Raw genomic sequence first — 15540 nt, forward strand, 5'->3', positions numbered from 1 at the left:
GAAAGAGTAATAATGGTGATGATAATAATAGTAAGATGCACCATTTATGGGGCATCTACCAGGAGGAAGACCCCGTGGGAGGTGCCTTGAACATTTCTTATCTCATGGAATTCTCACAGCAGCCCCACTGAGAAAACTAGCTCAGAGAAGACTACACAGAAACAAGCTCCAGACTTGAGAACTCGGCTCAGGTCGGCCCTCCGCCAAGGCCTGCACACAGAGTGCAGAGCCCCAGGCAGCTCACCACAGGCCACCCGCCGGCCACCCTCCCCAAGGCTTCCTTCACCAGACTCCTCACTTGTCCTGCCCTGAGATGTCCAGCCCCAGCCGTCCTGTGGCCACAAGTCCCTGTGGCCTACCTTGGGGGCAGGGAGAGTGAACAGGAGGCAAGACCGGGGGAGCACGCCTGGAGCTTCAGGGAGGAGGTGGATGGCAGCCAGAGGCCCCTTGCCCTGCGGAGGCCTGGGCCTTGGCCTGAGGCGACCGGCGTGCTGGGTGGTGTGTTGGGAGGCTGCTGGAGGAGCACAAGCTCCTGTGAGAGGTGGGGAGACAGAGGCAACCGGGGAGAGCGACACAGAGGCGAGGAGAGGCACCGACAAAAGCAGAGCACAGGCGTCCGAACTTGTAAACAGCAGCGACTCAGGAAAACCCTTGCCCACAGAGGCAGCTGCTCAGCTTAGGGAGGAGACACAGGAAGGTCGCAGGAGGACCAGAGGGAGCGGGCAGAAGAGCCAGGCCAGCCCTGTCCCTGCTGGATGTTGGGCCCAGGCTTCACCCTGCGGTGGCTGAGGAGATGCGGAAGGAGGTGTCAGGCGGGACCCTCGGCATCTAGGTCTGGGGATGGCAGAAACCAGGGGGCTGCTGCAGCCACCAACCCCCCTTCTTTGGGTGTGCCCGGAGCTTGAAGGATGAGTCGCTGGGTGGGCGCTAGGCCTGACCTTGGCTGAAAAGGTGGGCTGGACCCTTGTGGGATAGAGCAGACAGGCAGGGGGTACATCCATGAGCATCAGGTGTGAGGTCCAACGTGAGGCCTAGCAAGGGGTACCCCTAAGTCCGAGGAAAAAGCCCCCTTCTCCAGACCTGGGCCTAAGCCCCGAAGAGGCTGAGCCAGTAGAGGGGTCATCAGCCCTCATCCCTGACCCCTCTACTGGCTCCTTCTCCTCCCAGGAGCCTCCAGGAGGAGCAGGGACAAGTTCTGTCTCAGCTGGAGCCTGGCTATCCGCGCCCAGGCACCGCTGGGCTGCAAGGCACCAATTGGCCACTGGGTGGCAGCCTTACCCCACACCAAGCTCAGAGGCCTGCAGCGGCGCCTGCCAGACTTCCCAAAGCCCCATCGCAACCGACCTGGGGCTCCTGCAGGCCCAGCTGGTAGCTCCAGCCCAGTGTGGCTGTTGGACTCTCCCCACCCCAACACAATACATTGTGCTGTACCCTGTAGTTTTTGCAAACCCAGGCTCTCCTCTCTCATTCTCAGGGCAGACCCTCCTGAGATTCCTTAAAGTCAGGCAAGGCCAGCATCTTTAAGTTGAGAAAGAGAAACCGCGGCCCAGACAGGAGCAAAGACTTGCTCTTGACCTCGGAATTAGCTGTGGCCAGGCTCTCCCCCCTCCCTCTAAAGTTCTCTTCCCACCTGTTCACATAGCCTCCCATCTCCATGGGGAGTCCCAGGGCCAAGAGCCTTTAATCGCAAAGAGACACCAAGCAGAGAGGGGTCCAGGCGTTTGGAAGGTCTGCACTTCAGTCAGCAGTGGCCTAGGTCTGCTCTCAGGCCCCACCCCCACGGGCTCCAAGGGGAGGACCTGGAATTCTAGCTGCTTCATAGCTTTTGTGTTCCGGGCAGAACCTGCCCGGCCCTGTTCCGCTCACGTGCTGAGCCCTGTCCCTGCACCCACACCCTGACTCCCAGCCCCAGACCATGCCCTAGGTAGGTGGCAGGCAGTTCAGCCTGCCCTGAGAGGCCACAGTGGGGGATGAAAGGGAAAGCCGGGTCTTCACTTCCGCCCTGCCCTCCCACTGCTCGCTGGGTGAGCCTGGCCAAACCGGTGGCCTTCCGGGTTCCCATTTCTCTTCCTGGTCCTGGCACTGCCTACCAAAGAGCAAAGAAGTTCTTCCCAGTTTGTACCTTCCCTAGTTACTGGTTGAGGGGACCAGGGACAGTTAGCCAAGAGAGGCACTTCTTCCAAGCCCAGCACCAGACCCAGGTTCTGGTGCCACTGACATCTCAGCTCTGCAGGGTCTCGGACCCCCTCAGCCAGCTGACTCCTGACACAAGCCACCCTACCTGGGTGAGGCCTGACCTGCAGCACTGGCCTGAGTCATGCGGGTAAGGAGGGAAATCCCAGGCCCTATAGGCAGATATGGAACAGCTACACTAGGCTTCCCTGTAGAGACAGATGAGTTAGCGACCATTCTCTGGAGTCCCTGAAGGTGGTAACTCGAAGGCTTGGGGATGGAACTGAAGGAGCACAGAACTGGACTGAAACCCCGGCCTTGCTCAACAGCTGTAAGACTGAGCATTACTTAAAAATTATCCTCTGTGACCTTCATGTTCCTGCTTCAGCTTTGTCCTATGTGATAGGGACCTACCATGCGTGAGGCACCAGGCCCCTAAGAGGCATTAGCTCATTCAGTACAGAAGTGCTAACAAATGTCAGTTCATAGCCCAGGCCCCTCCCTCCAGAGATGGGCTCTGACCTTCAAGCACCTGTTACAGGGATGGGAGTCTGGGAACAAGCCCTGGAAGTAGCGGAGAAGGGGGCTTGAGATGAGCTGCCCAGTTGGCAGGGGTCTTCCTAAGTGCCCTCTGAGGGCCACAGCCATCTGGAGTCCCCACCCCTACGAAGTCCCAAGTAACCAGAGACTTAAGGGGTGGGGTCTGCACTGACTGTTACAAACTGGGAACTCCAAGAGCCCCTTGAAAAAAGCTTCCAACATCAGGGGCCTCTGGAGAGGGCAGGAGAGAGGGCTTCCCAGCTCCACAGCAGTGACGAGGGGTTGATTCCCTTGTTCCCTGGGGAAAGGCCTCAGCCCCAGCTGAACTGGTTAATAACCTCATGTGAAATAACTGAGGCCCTTCTGAAGCATCCTAGTGGCACCTGGGCACTGCACCATACCTGGGCCTCCCTGTCAGCTGGACCCACCTGCGGGGAGCCTGCCCCTTGCCACCACAGTTTCCACTCTGTTCCAGGATGGACTCGCTGCAGAAACAGGACCTCCGGAGGCCCAAGATCCACGGGGCAGTCCAGGTGCCCCCCTACCAGCCACCCACGCTGGCCTCACTGCAGCGCTTGCTGTGGGTCCGTCGGGCTGCCGAGCTAAGCCACATCAACGAAGTCTGGCCCAACCTCTTCCTGGGAGATGCGTAAGTATGATCCACAGTGGGTGTTGGGGGGAACAGAAGGGGAGCCTCTTCCAGAGCCAAGGGGCAGAGTTGGCACCCTCTTTGCCTCCAACCATCTCTTTCCACATGTTTATTTCCTTTTACATTATTATTTGTGGAAATAGAACACACCTAAGAAAAGTACACAGAGCATAAACAAACAGTTTCACCCCCCAGGTCAAGAAATGGGACATTAGTTGTGCCCCAGAAGCCCCTGTGGAACCCTTCTCATCATAACCCTTTTCCCTGTAGATAATCACTGAGTATTGAAACAATAACTTCCTTGCTTTTCTTTTTAGTTTCGCCATTTGTGTTAGTTTTGCCTATGTTTTAAAGTGATAGGAATAGAATCATATTGTGTATCTTGTGCCCGGCGTCATTTGCTCAAAATTGGGAGATTCGCCGACATTACGTGTAGCCATAGTTCATTCATTTTTGGTTGCTATATATTATTCGTTTGTATGAAAGCACCATAGTTTATTTATTCTATTTGAGTTGTTTCCACTTTGGGGCTATTATAAACGGTGATTCTAGAAGCTAGTACATGTGCCCTGGGAACACACACACGTTTCTCTAGGATGTATATATAGAGTGGAATGTGAGTCATTTTCCCCAAAAGTTTTCTTAAAATTTAGAACATATGGATGAATATATGTGGATTTTATGTTTTCCTTAATATTTAGAAAATATAGATCAATATCCTATTAACAATATGGCAAATATGTATCCCCCCTACACACACAACCAGTAATAAAATCCTTGTTGACTTTTTAAAAATGCATACAAAAATGGTATCACTTTATAATCCCATCTTGTAATCTGCTTTATATAGAAAACTTTTTAAATGGAATTGCACAACATACTTTTAAAACACTTTTAAACAATGTTCTGTTTTGTTATCCTCCATTTTTCTCAATATAGCACCAACACCTTTCTTGGTTCACCAGCATCTATCTACCACATTTTAGTTGTTGTGTAGTATTTCATTTAGCTATACCATAGTCAATCTTCTTTTATAGGCTATTTAGTGATTTTTTTCCCCACTTTTTCTCTATCTTAAACATTAGATCCAGTTTAGATTTGTCTGTGAGCACATTTGGGATTCTTTAAGTTCCTAATAGACCTGCTGGGGCAAAGTAAGTGTACATTTTCAAGGCTTCTGATGCCATGTGGCCTACCTGCCTACCAGAAAAGTTGGGCTGAGTGAAAGGGAATCTTGAACTCCTACTAGAGGAGCCCTTTCACCTGAGCCAGTTCACTGGTTCCAGTCTACCCTTGGAGGAAGATGGCAGAGGAGGCAAGGGGGCAAGTTCCAGGCCAGCCAGAGCTGACCCAGTGAGCTCTACCCCACCTCCCAACTCCCCCCGTGCCCCTCCCCCCCAGGTACGCAGCTCGGGACAAGAACAAGCTGACCCAGCTGGGCATCACCCACATCGTAAATGTTGCTGCAGGAAAGTTTCAGGTGGACACAGGTGCCAACTTCTACCGTGGAATGCCCTTGGAGTACTATGGCATTGAGGCTGATGACAACCCCTTCTTCGACCTCAGTGTCTACTTTCTGCCCGTTGCTCGATACATCCAAAGTGCCCTCAGCATTCCCCAAGGTCAGCTGCTGGGGAAGGCACTGGGGTGGAGGTGGGGTGCAGGCAGGATCTGGGGCTACCTACTTTTCCAGGAGCATGGATGGTGGGGTCCTTCAGCAACCCTCCCACCTCATGGGGCTCACTACTACCATTTAGTGAGCATCCCCTTCAGGGACACCCTGGAAACCAACAATCATAGATTTAACTAAGGTCCAGTGTGGTCATTAGGGTAACCATATCACTTGGTAAGAGGCCAGGTGTTGGGCAGAAGGTACAGGACCTAGAGAAAACTGCTCAAGAGCGTTTGCTAAGATGAGGCCTCAATGTAGAGCTGCAGGGGCTGGGGAGAGGGCAGAACTGGGGGGAAAGGGAGGGAGGTGGACACCCCCTGTAATCTGATGCAAACCCAGGGGACTCCAGGAGTACTGACCCCCCACCGTGCTAGAGTGGCAAGGGATGCCAGAGGAGGCACCTTGCACCAAGGGAAGGGAGTCCCAGCTGCTAACCTTAGCCCTGCCACTAACTTGCTTTGTGACCTTGAGTGAGTCCCTTTCCTCTCTGGGCCTCAGTTGCCCTGTATGACAGTGAGGACAGTGTCAGTATTCCAGGATGCTGTGATAGGTGGGCAGAAGCATCCCTGATTCCCTAAGGGGCAGGCGGTATGAGAACAGGTAGCTGATGCTAGGTTGGGTCTCCCCACAGGCCGCGTGCTGGTACACTGTGCCATGGGGGTGAGCCGCTCTGCCACGGTTGTCCTGGCCTTCCTCATGATCTGCGAGAACATGACGCTGGTGGAGGCCATCCAGACAGTGCAGGCGCACCGGGATATCTGCCCCAACTCAGGCTTCCTCCGGCAGCTCCAGGTTCTGGACAACCGACTGGGGCAGGAGATGGGGCGGCTGTGACCTGGTGGGCAACCAGGAACCCTGACCCTCCAGCCAGCATGGCCCACCCAACCAGCCTGGCCCTGGGGACCTTGCTTCCAGTGACCTTGAGATGTAAATAGCAAGTGGGGGCTTGCTGAGGCAGAGGCAGGGAGAGCTGGGTGGTGACCTTTAGCAGGTGGATCTCCCTGACCCAATCCAAAGATTCTTTATGCAGAAAAGAGTTCAGTCTGTCTCTATAATAAAAGGTTCATCATAATAAAGACAGGAGACCTTCTGGTGGTTTGTGGGGCAGTGGTCACGAGGTTCCAGAAGGCTCGCCAGCCCACGATGGCAGCCTAGAGGTGGAGTCTGAGTCAATTGTCTGAGTAAAGACCAAAGTTCAATGCATCACCATCCTTTCCATGCCCACACCGTATCAAACACTGACTATCAAAACTCGCTGTGCACAAACAGCATCTCCTGAATCCAGTCAGTTTTTTCATTTTTGTTCTTCTTTCAAAAAGGACTGACTAAAGTCACAGAAACCTAATAGAAGCATTAAACAAGAGCACAGGGGTTGGGGAGGAGACGTGCCAGAATTCCTGGTGAGGGACGGTTATATGATGGGGCAACATTTGGCTCTGAGTTTCTTACTGTTTGTACCCTAATAAAATAAAACAATGTAAAAAGCCCATAGGTTCCTCACCTGTACGTGAGGTATTTATGAGGATTAGATGGGCTGGCAATCCTTCTCCCTCTCTGGCTGTTTCCATGCAGCCCTGGCCTCCTCTGGCTGACCCTTAAACATCAAGGTGTCCGAGGACGCTGGCCTCTGCCTCTTCTCTCCTTCAGTGTTCTTGCTCTCCTGGGGGTCCTCTTGTTCCCACAGCCTCAGTTAACATCTCTAGGCTGATGACTCTCAGACCCCTATGGCGGCCCAATTCCCTCTTCTGAGTTCAGAACCTCTGTATCCTACTGGCCACCTTCATTTGAATATTGAACCTGAGCTTCAAACTGAACTTTTCATCACCTCCCACCCAGACCCACTCCTTTTCCTAGTTCCCATTTTAGTGAAGGGTTCTGATAGGCCTTGTCATCCAAGTCAGTGGTGGACTTCTGCCACTCTTCCAACTGGCCTACCAACTCTACCTCCTAAACAGGGCTCAGACCTGCTCACTTAGCTTCATCTTTGCTGACTACCCAAGTTCAAGCCACCTTACCTCTCACCTGTATTCTTGCTCAGGCCCCTGATGGTCTCTCTGCTTCTAGCCTTGCCCCCTCCAATCTCCATGCGGGCCCCAGACAGCTTACTAAAAGGAAAATCTCACCACATCACCCCAACACTTACAACCCCTGAAGGACAAACACCTCGACAAAGCATAAAGATTCTTCATTTTCTGAGACCGTCTCATGTCTCCAGACATCTCTCTTCTAATTCTGTTCCCATACATGCCATGTAATTAAGAAATGCTAAATACACTTGCAGTTTCCAGAATGTACGACCCGCTTACCTCTTGGTGCTTTGCACATGCTTTAGGTTGTAGCACCTGAAGGTACATCCTCACTCATTTTTGTTGGAGTCTCTTTGAGGTCTCAGTTTAGATGTCACTTCTGGGGACACCCCTGGACCCAGCAAACCTGAGTGAAGTGTTTTTCCTCATGCTACCAAAATGTCCATCCACCCCTTGTGGTATCACCTGTCACTCTGCTTGGTGCCTTGTCATTCTCTTCCAGCTGGCTGTCTCTCACCAGGCTTTCCCTGGGCTCAAGGTCCCCATGACTCCCACACTCTCTGGCTATGACCCTGCCATCAGGTAGAGTTCCATGTTACTGGGCCCTCTCTACAGGGGCCACCAGGGGGAGTGGACTTGCCCCTGGGACTGGGCTAGCCTCCAGAGGGCACCTCCTCTCCCCCCAGCTCCACGTGCACACAGCGTCTCACCATTTGGTCACCCTGACACCCTCTTCCCAGCTCATCTTGTCCCCTTGGGCCACCTTTGACTTCCCTCTTTGTTCCCCTGCCAAGGCTCTCTGGGAACAGCCCTGCCTTCTCCTGGGAACTTAAGGGCCCTTTGCCCTTCTCCACCATCTGCTCTATTTCCAGAGGGCAAGTGCTTTTCCTTTGTGCAAATCCAAAAAGGGGCACCCTCTGACCAAACCAACCTTTTAGGCAGGAGCACTCCTGGGCAAACAGTTTGGTCAAGAAAAAGGTGTTCCTTCCTCCCAAGTAGACGTAGTTCCAAGTTATGGTGCCCAACTCAGTGAGCTGAGCACAGGCTGGGTTTCAGGCCCCATTTACTCCTGCAATTTATAAACTGCACAAATGTAGATAAGCCCTCTCTGGGCCATAGGGATTAATATCCCCATTTTACAGATGAACAAACTGATGCTCAGAGAAGCTAAAATGAACAAACTGATGCTCAGAGAAGCTAAAATGAGGCTGGATGTTGCCTACTGGATCCAGGATCTCCGGGCTCTGGCCTCAAAGGGCAGGTACTGCCCAGCAGATCCCCTGCTCTGCTACCTGCAGTGCTTGGTCCTAATCCCAGCTGGCTGTTAGCTACCTAAGGTGCTCTCTGGGCCTTTTCCAAAGGGTAAACAAATGTCCTAGCTGGAGTTTGGCAGAAGGGTTGGTGCTGCTGTGCCCAACCAGGCAAGATGGAAAACTTCTCAGTTCATCCTCAGGTTGGTGGGGCCTGTAATTTTCCAGAGCAGACAAAACTAGTCCCGTCAGTAGTCTGCGCACCCCCAATTCCCTTGGATCCCCCACTCAGCCTGACAACTCAGCCCTTGTTGCTATCTCTTGCTTATGCATGGTCAGCAGGATCCAAAATAGTGGCTCTAGAAGCCAGTCTCTAAATCAACATCCGGGTCTATGACTGTGGGCAGCCTGCCCTTGCTGGCTGGGGTAGAGTGCCCTGAACCTGGGACAGAGCCACACCCTGGGCCTGCGGCTTGAGTTTCAGCAGGTTACCTTCTTGGGGCTCCGAGGGTTGGGCTCAGATTCTGGGGCTATGGGGAGAAGAGGCAGGGAAAGCCAAACATCCCCCAGAGCACACAAGAAAACAGAGGTTGAGCTCCAGACTGACACCTCCACCGGGAACCCTTCCTGCCTGCCACACTTGGCCCAGGAAGTCTGCGATGATGCCTCTACTCTTCCTGTTCGGTAGAGCAGCCTCGTGAAAGGAGTGAGGTATTGTTAAGACTGTGAATTTGGAGCCAGATTGCCTAGGTTCAAATTCTACCTCTGCCCCTTACCAGGTGTGTAAACTCAGTTAACCTCTCCATACCTCAGTTTCCCCCATCTGTAACATGGGAGTAATAATGGCCAACATATAGGATTGTTGTAAGGATAAAGTGGGGCATATAGAAAGTGCGTTGTACAACATGTGGCAAGCTCTCAAAAATGAGAGCTCTATTGTCGTAGTAGGTAGTACAGGGGCCCCTGGCATCACCTGCTGCACAGGAACTCCCAGTCTTGGACTAAAGGCTGGCAGCACTCTCAGTGAATTGAATGAATGATTAAAAATAAGCTGACCTAAATGCAACATGGTACCCCGGATTGGATTTGGGCACAGCAAAAGACTTAAGCAGAAAAACTGGTGAAATCTGAAAAAATTCTGTTTAGTTAATAGTGTTACACCAATTTTAATGTCTTTGATAAATGGACCATGGTTATATAAGAAGTTAACATGTCTTTGATAAATGGACCATGGTTATATAAGAAGTTAACATTAAAGGAAGCTGGGTGAAGTGTCTAAGAAATGTCTCTGCTATCTTTATAACTCTTCTGTAAATCTAAAATTAGTTCAAAATAAAAAATTTTAAAAATTTGTTGACAATTACTGACTGCTTTGCATATGCCAAGTACTATGCTAAATGCTTTAGATACGTCATACATCTTTTTTTTTTTTCAGTTTCATTTGTGATGTTTTATTTCTTTAGAAAAAACACAAATCAAATACAGCAAAATGTTAAGATTTGACCATATTGAGCTTTGGGAATATAGGTGTCTGTTATTTTTTTTTGTATTCTTAAAATATTTCCGAATTTAAAAAATCAAAAATAAACTGACTTTTAAAATTAGAAACATTCTATTCTCTATATTTAGGTTTTGAAAGCCATCAGCAAATGGGTTTTAGGAACTATTCTGAATTAAAATGGTGCCATTATTATTGGCTTTAGGCCTAAAATACTGCAAATTCATGTTATCCTTTTAAAACCTTCAAGAGGCTTGATTATGGATAATCTTGCTTCAAGAAAAAGGTAATGATGACCAGTTTATAGAGTTTAGATGAAATAACTGTGATCAAAGGGAAGCTAGGCCAGTAAGTCAAACTATACAGTTGACCCTTGAACAACAAAGGTTCAAGGTTCAGTTAAACCTGTGCGAGTCTATTCATACTGTTTTCAATCGTAAATATTGTAGGGCTTCCCTGGTGGCGCAGTGGTTGAGTCTGCCTGCTGATGCAGGGGACACAGGTTCGTGCCCCGGTCCGGGAAGATCCCACATGCCGCGGAGCGGCTGGGCCCGTGAGCCATGGCCGCTGAGCCTGCACGTCCGGAGCCTGTGCTCCGCAACGGGAGAGGCCACAACAGTGAGAGGCCCACGTAGTACCGCAAAAAAAAAAGAAAAAGTAAATATTGTAGTACTACACGATATATAGTTGGTTGAATCCACCAGTGTGAATCACTGATACAATCCAGAGGTACCCTGGATATGGAGGAACCATGTGTAAGGAGAGCCAACTATAAGTTATACACATGAATTTTCAACTCTGTAGAAGGGTCTGTGCCCCTAACCCCCTCGTTGTTCAAAGGTCAACTGTACATTTCATTTAATCCTCACAACCCTATGGGATAGGTCCCATTATCACCCCATTTTACAGATAAGAACACAGGTGGAGAGAGATTAAGCCAGATAGCAGCTAACTTTGAGAGCTTATGTACCTGAGGGTTAGTCAGGCTTGTGGCTCTGACAAACAAAGCTTTATTTCTCTCTCACAACACAAGTTGATGGGTGCAAGGGGGAGCAAGCATGGAGGATGTAGAGGCCAGATATATTACTTCCCCTCTAGTTTCCAGGGTGAGAACTCAGTCACATGGTCACACCTAACTGCAGAGGCAGCTGGGAAATGTTGTCTAGCAGGGAGCCCAAGAAGAGGAAACTGCAGATATTGGTGATCTTGAGCAGGTGTTTCCAGAGCAGGCATTCATAAGATATAGATATATATATATAGATATATATATATAAAATCGTTTAATTCTCATAAGCCATAGCAGTAGATACTATTATTAATATTCCCATCTTATAGATGTGAAAACTGAGGTTCAAAGAAAGCTTAAGTAAACTTTCTCAAGGTCACTTAGCTAGCACTTGTAGAACCATATTACAAACTCAGTCTGCAAGCCTATTTTCTTAAACACTTCCTGAGCCTTCCTTCTGGGTTGGCCTTTAGTGACTTGCTTACCAACAGAATTTGGGGAAGGAGTAACATTCTGGGACTTCTGAGGCTGGGTCATAAAATGCCTTGCAAACTTCTGCCTGGGGCAGAACACGCTCTCTGGGAGCCCTGAGCCAACATGCAAGAAGTCTGACTCCCCGAAGGCCACCAGGTTGGAGAAGCCATGTGTAGGTGAACTGGTGTAGGCCCTGCTGAGTCCAGCCTTCTAGCCTCCCTGCCAAGACCCTAGACATTACGGTGACCTCAGCACACCTGCCAGCTGAACACCACTTGCAATAGGTGTCAATGACATGTGGAACAGAAGAACAGTCCACTTGAACCTGCCTGAATTAAGGGCCCACAAAATCACGAGCTAAAACAAAATGCTCTTGTTCTAAGTCACTAACATTTGGGGTAGTTTGTTATGTATCAGTAGATAACAATGGTGGAGCCAGGTCTGAACTAAAGTCCCAGTTTTTAATCACTGAATCAGCCTCTGGAGGAATATGTGAATGAGAAAAGGACAGAGCAGCCATATCAATCCACCCCCATGCCAAGTGCATGAAGATGATGTCACAGCTACAGAGGAGTACAGATGACAATAGAGCCCTGGCTTTTATCTGCCCAGAGCCCCATTGGAGACCAAAGATGGTTAGGGCCCCAAGGGGAATGGTGGTGGCACAGGCTTTGGGGTGGGCAAGGTGGGGAGGCTGCCAGGAATGGAACATCGCCCTGCTCTCCCAAGCTCTGTCATAAGCTCCGGCCGCCCTACCTTCCAGGCCAACAGACTCCTGCTGAGTGGTCCAAGACTCCTGGTCCCCAGGAGGCCCCTGTGGGTCTGCTGGCCTCTAGCTCACAGCATGGCCTTGACACCTGCCTCCTCCATTTCCTCTCCCACTGAGGTTGGGGAAGGCAGCTGCAGTATGAACTCTGCAGCCACTGGGGCCTTGGGGAAACCTGGCTGGAGGAAAACTCAAATACCCCACACCCCACCCCTACCCCTACCTACCCAGGTCCTGCCTTCCTTAGTAAGCAGGAGGAACAGGCTACCGGTGTTCTCCCTTTCCCCGATCACTCAGCTCTTCTTAGGTTATGCTCCCAGGTTTCTGCACTAATCTCTTCATCTGTGCTTCCTGAGCCATTTGATGTCTGGTCAGCCTGGCCTTCTCTCCTTGGGACCCGCTAGAATTTCCCCTCCTCTGAGATTTCCTGCACCCCAGCTCCTACTTCAGAGCCTTCCATAAGCCCATCCCTCGAAACACTTTCCCTTTCACAGTCCTGCACAGGTATTCAGATTTGGTCTCCTGTACCCTCCGGGCCCACAATGGGACTCCTGGGACCCCATCAGACTAGTTTTCAAGCCTCTCAGGGCTTAGTGCTGTTGACTGCTCAGGCCCTCCTGGTCCTGGTAGCAACTGGGGCGGAGGTTTGCTCATTAAGCAGACATGAGAAAATATACATGCAAGTATAAAGAACTGAGGACAGGTTAATTTCCCCAGGAACACATGCACACTTTAAAAGGGGTGCCGGAAAGAAGACATACAGATGGCCAGTAGGCACATGAAAAGATGCACAACATCACTAATTATTAGAGAAACGCAAATCGAAACTACAGTGAGGTACCACCTCATACCAGTCAGAATGGCCGTCATTAAAAAGTCTACAAATAGCAAATGCCGTAGAGGATGTGGAGAAAAGGGAACCCTCTTGCACTGTTGATGGGAATGTAAGTTGGGACAGCCACTATGGAAAACAGTATGGAGGTTCCTCAGAAAACTAAAAATAGAATTACCATATGATCCAGCAATTCCACTCCTGGGCATATATACCCAGACAAAACTATAATTCAAAAGGATACATGCACCCCCTATGCTCATAGCAGCACTGTTCACAATAGCCAAAACATGGAAACAATCTAAATGTCCATCAACAGATGAATGGATAAAGATGTGGTACATATACACAATGGAATACTACTCAGCCATAAAAAAGAACAAAATAATGCCATTTGCAGCAACATGGATGCAACTAGAGATTAGCATACTAAGTGAAGTAAGTCAGAAAGAGAAAGACAAATACCATATGATATCACTTATATGTGGAATCTAAAATATGGCACAAATGAACCTATCTACAAAACAGAAACAGACTCATAGACAAAGAGAACAGACTTGTGGTTTCCAAGGGTGGGGGAGGGGGAGGGATGGACCGGAAATTTGGGGTTGGTAGATGCAAACTATTACGTTTAGAATGGATAAACAACAAGGTCCTAATATATAGCACAGGGAACTATATTCAATATCCTGTGACAAACCGTAATGGAAAAGAATACAAAACAAGAACGTCTCTATGTGTATAACTGAGTCACTTTGTTGTACAGCAGAGATGGGCACAACACTGTAAATCCACTGTATTTCAGTAAAAAGCAAAAAATAAAAAATAAAAAGGGTGCAGGGAAGGCACTGCTTCACTTGAATGTTGAACTTGCAGGCAGGACTACAAAGGGGAAACTTGCGAGTGGGTGAAGGGGCTCTCATGGTCCCTTAGAGACCATACCACACAGATAGCACTCTGTACAGCCCATGCAAGGCCCCCATCATGCCAGCACCCCTTTCTGAGGGATTCCTGGTGTCACACACTCTCTGTCATATGACCCTGCTGCTCTACTGTCCTAGAGTTGCATCAGGATGGGTCTCAGGGCATGGACTTCTATTTGCTCTCCATATCCATCCTCCCCTTTTACTTTGGTGAAGAACCTCAATTGTTAGCTGGGTGGCAATGCAACCAGCCAAAGTAGAACCTCTCTCAACCTCCCTTGTAGGTAAGTTTGGCCAAGTGACTATGTTCCAGCCAATTGGATGTAGTGGAATTATTGTGTGGAACTTCTGATAAGTCTCCTTAAAGGGCAAAGTGTGTGTCCTTTGACCCCACCCCCACCCCCCTCCATGGTGCCACTCAGAGTGTGAATGGCATTGGCTGGGCTCCCTGCTAGCCCTGGACTGCTCTGCCTTCACACTTCTTTTACATGGGAGAGAAAGAAATGTCTGTCTTGTTTAAATCATTGTTTTCCAAGTCTCTGTTACTTGCAGCCAAACCGGTCTGATGTAAGAGGCTGTCACTGATTGGTGTTCTGTCCTGGGCAAGGCTACCGACCCAATGAGGTCCTCTCTCCTGGGGAGTCTAAGTGGGAGGCAATTAGAGATAGCAGGATGGGTGGTGGGTACCTGAAATCAGGAAGCAGGAGCCATGGGCAGCAGAAATCACAAATTGGAGAAGCAGAAGGAGTCAGCTGGTGGTGACAGCAATATTAGAAGCCAAACAGAGAGGGGCTAGGTCCCCGTAAAGCCAGAGCCCGGGAGTGAGGAGCAGCCCACACCTGATGAGACCCCACCTGAACCTGGTCACTGGAGTCGTGCTGTATCCTGGGAGATATTCCCATTCTCCAGGAGATTCATTGCTTTCCAGTGTGTTCTTACAATGAATCCCTGAGGTCACTGGAGAGTGAGTTTATCTTTGGGCACCCGAAAGAAGCTCATCTATTCACTTCCTGAACTTCTGTAAGACCGCAGGCATCCCCTGACGAGCATGAGTCCCTTGGGCAGGACAATGGGTCAGTGGAGGCAGTCCTGTCCCAGAAACGGCCACGACACAGAAGGGGCTGGCCTGAGACCCCTCTCACTCTCAGTCTGGCTTTGTGGCTCCTGAGAAGCAGTACTACAACTCTAGGCAAGGAGACCACAACAGACACCGTCACCACCGAGCTGAGTGGCCTGGGGTGGGAAAGGGGTGGCAGGAAGGACAGGAGCCCTGGACACACATGGACTCCGGTTTTCTTTCAGACTCCATCCTTTAAGCAGCTATGTGAACCTGGGCAGGTTAGCTCCTCCGAACCTCACATCCCTCAAGTGTAAAAATGAGATGGGTCCCAGCATTGCACAGGGCTGTTGTAAGCATGGAAACAAGAGAAGCAGCCCAGTGCCTGGCTCATAGTAGGCCCTCGAAAAAAGCTTGCGGTTCTTTCAATCCTGCTGAGAAAGCCAGGGACTTGGGAAGGAAGGTCTGGATCTCCATCCTTCCTGGGTGAGGGAGGGGAGGGCTGGTCACACAGACCCCAAGAAAGACACAATTTTTTTCCTGCAGCTTCTCAGAACAGCTATGGGGCACAATGGGGTGACCACGATCAGCCTGTTTCTCAAAGGCCATCATCTGGATTTACTTTCACATTCTTTTAAATAGATGTATATGATTTATAAACTTTTGCCAAGCAG

The 15540-nt window shown here is 50.0% G+C and overlaps 1 protein-coding gene across 8 annotated transcripts in view; it reads left to right on the forward strand.

Moving 5' to 3' along the window:
* The window catches only part of DUSP13B (dual specificity phosphatase 13B), a 13316-nt gene extending 7203 nt beyond the window's left edge, over positions 1-6113 (forward strand). For 2 of the 8 annotated variants that reach the window (XM_007467489.1, XM_007467492.1), the window contains 3 exons: positions 3188-3361; positions 4763-4983; positions 5665-6113. In XM_007467489.1, coding sequence (XP_007467551.1) covers positions 3188-3361; positions 4763-4983; positions 5665-5867 — 598 coding nt within the window. In that variant the 3' untranslated portion in view covers positions 5868-6113. Of the gene's footprint in view, positions 1-1841; positions 1925-2233; positions 2324-3187; positions 3362-4762; positions 4984-5664 lie in introns of those variants that run through there. The other 6 variants (XM_007467494.1, XM_007467493.1, XM_007467490.1 and 3 more) reach the window with 6 other exon arrangements.
* Positions 6114-15540: the final 9427 nt, after the last annotated feature.

This window comes from Lipotes vexillifer, unplaced genomic scaffold, assembly GCF_000442215.2.
Source record: "Lipotes vexillifer unplaced genomic scaffold, Lipotes_vexillifer_v1.1 scaffold865, whole genome shotgun sequence".
Classification (NCBI taxonomy): domain Eukaryota; kingdom Metazoa; phylum Chordata; class Mammalia; order Artiodactyla; family Lipotidae; genus Lipotes; species Lipotes vexillifer.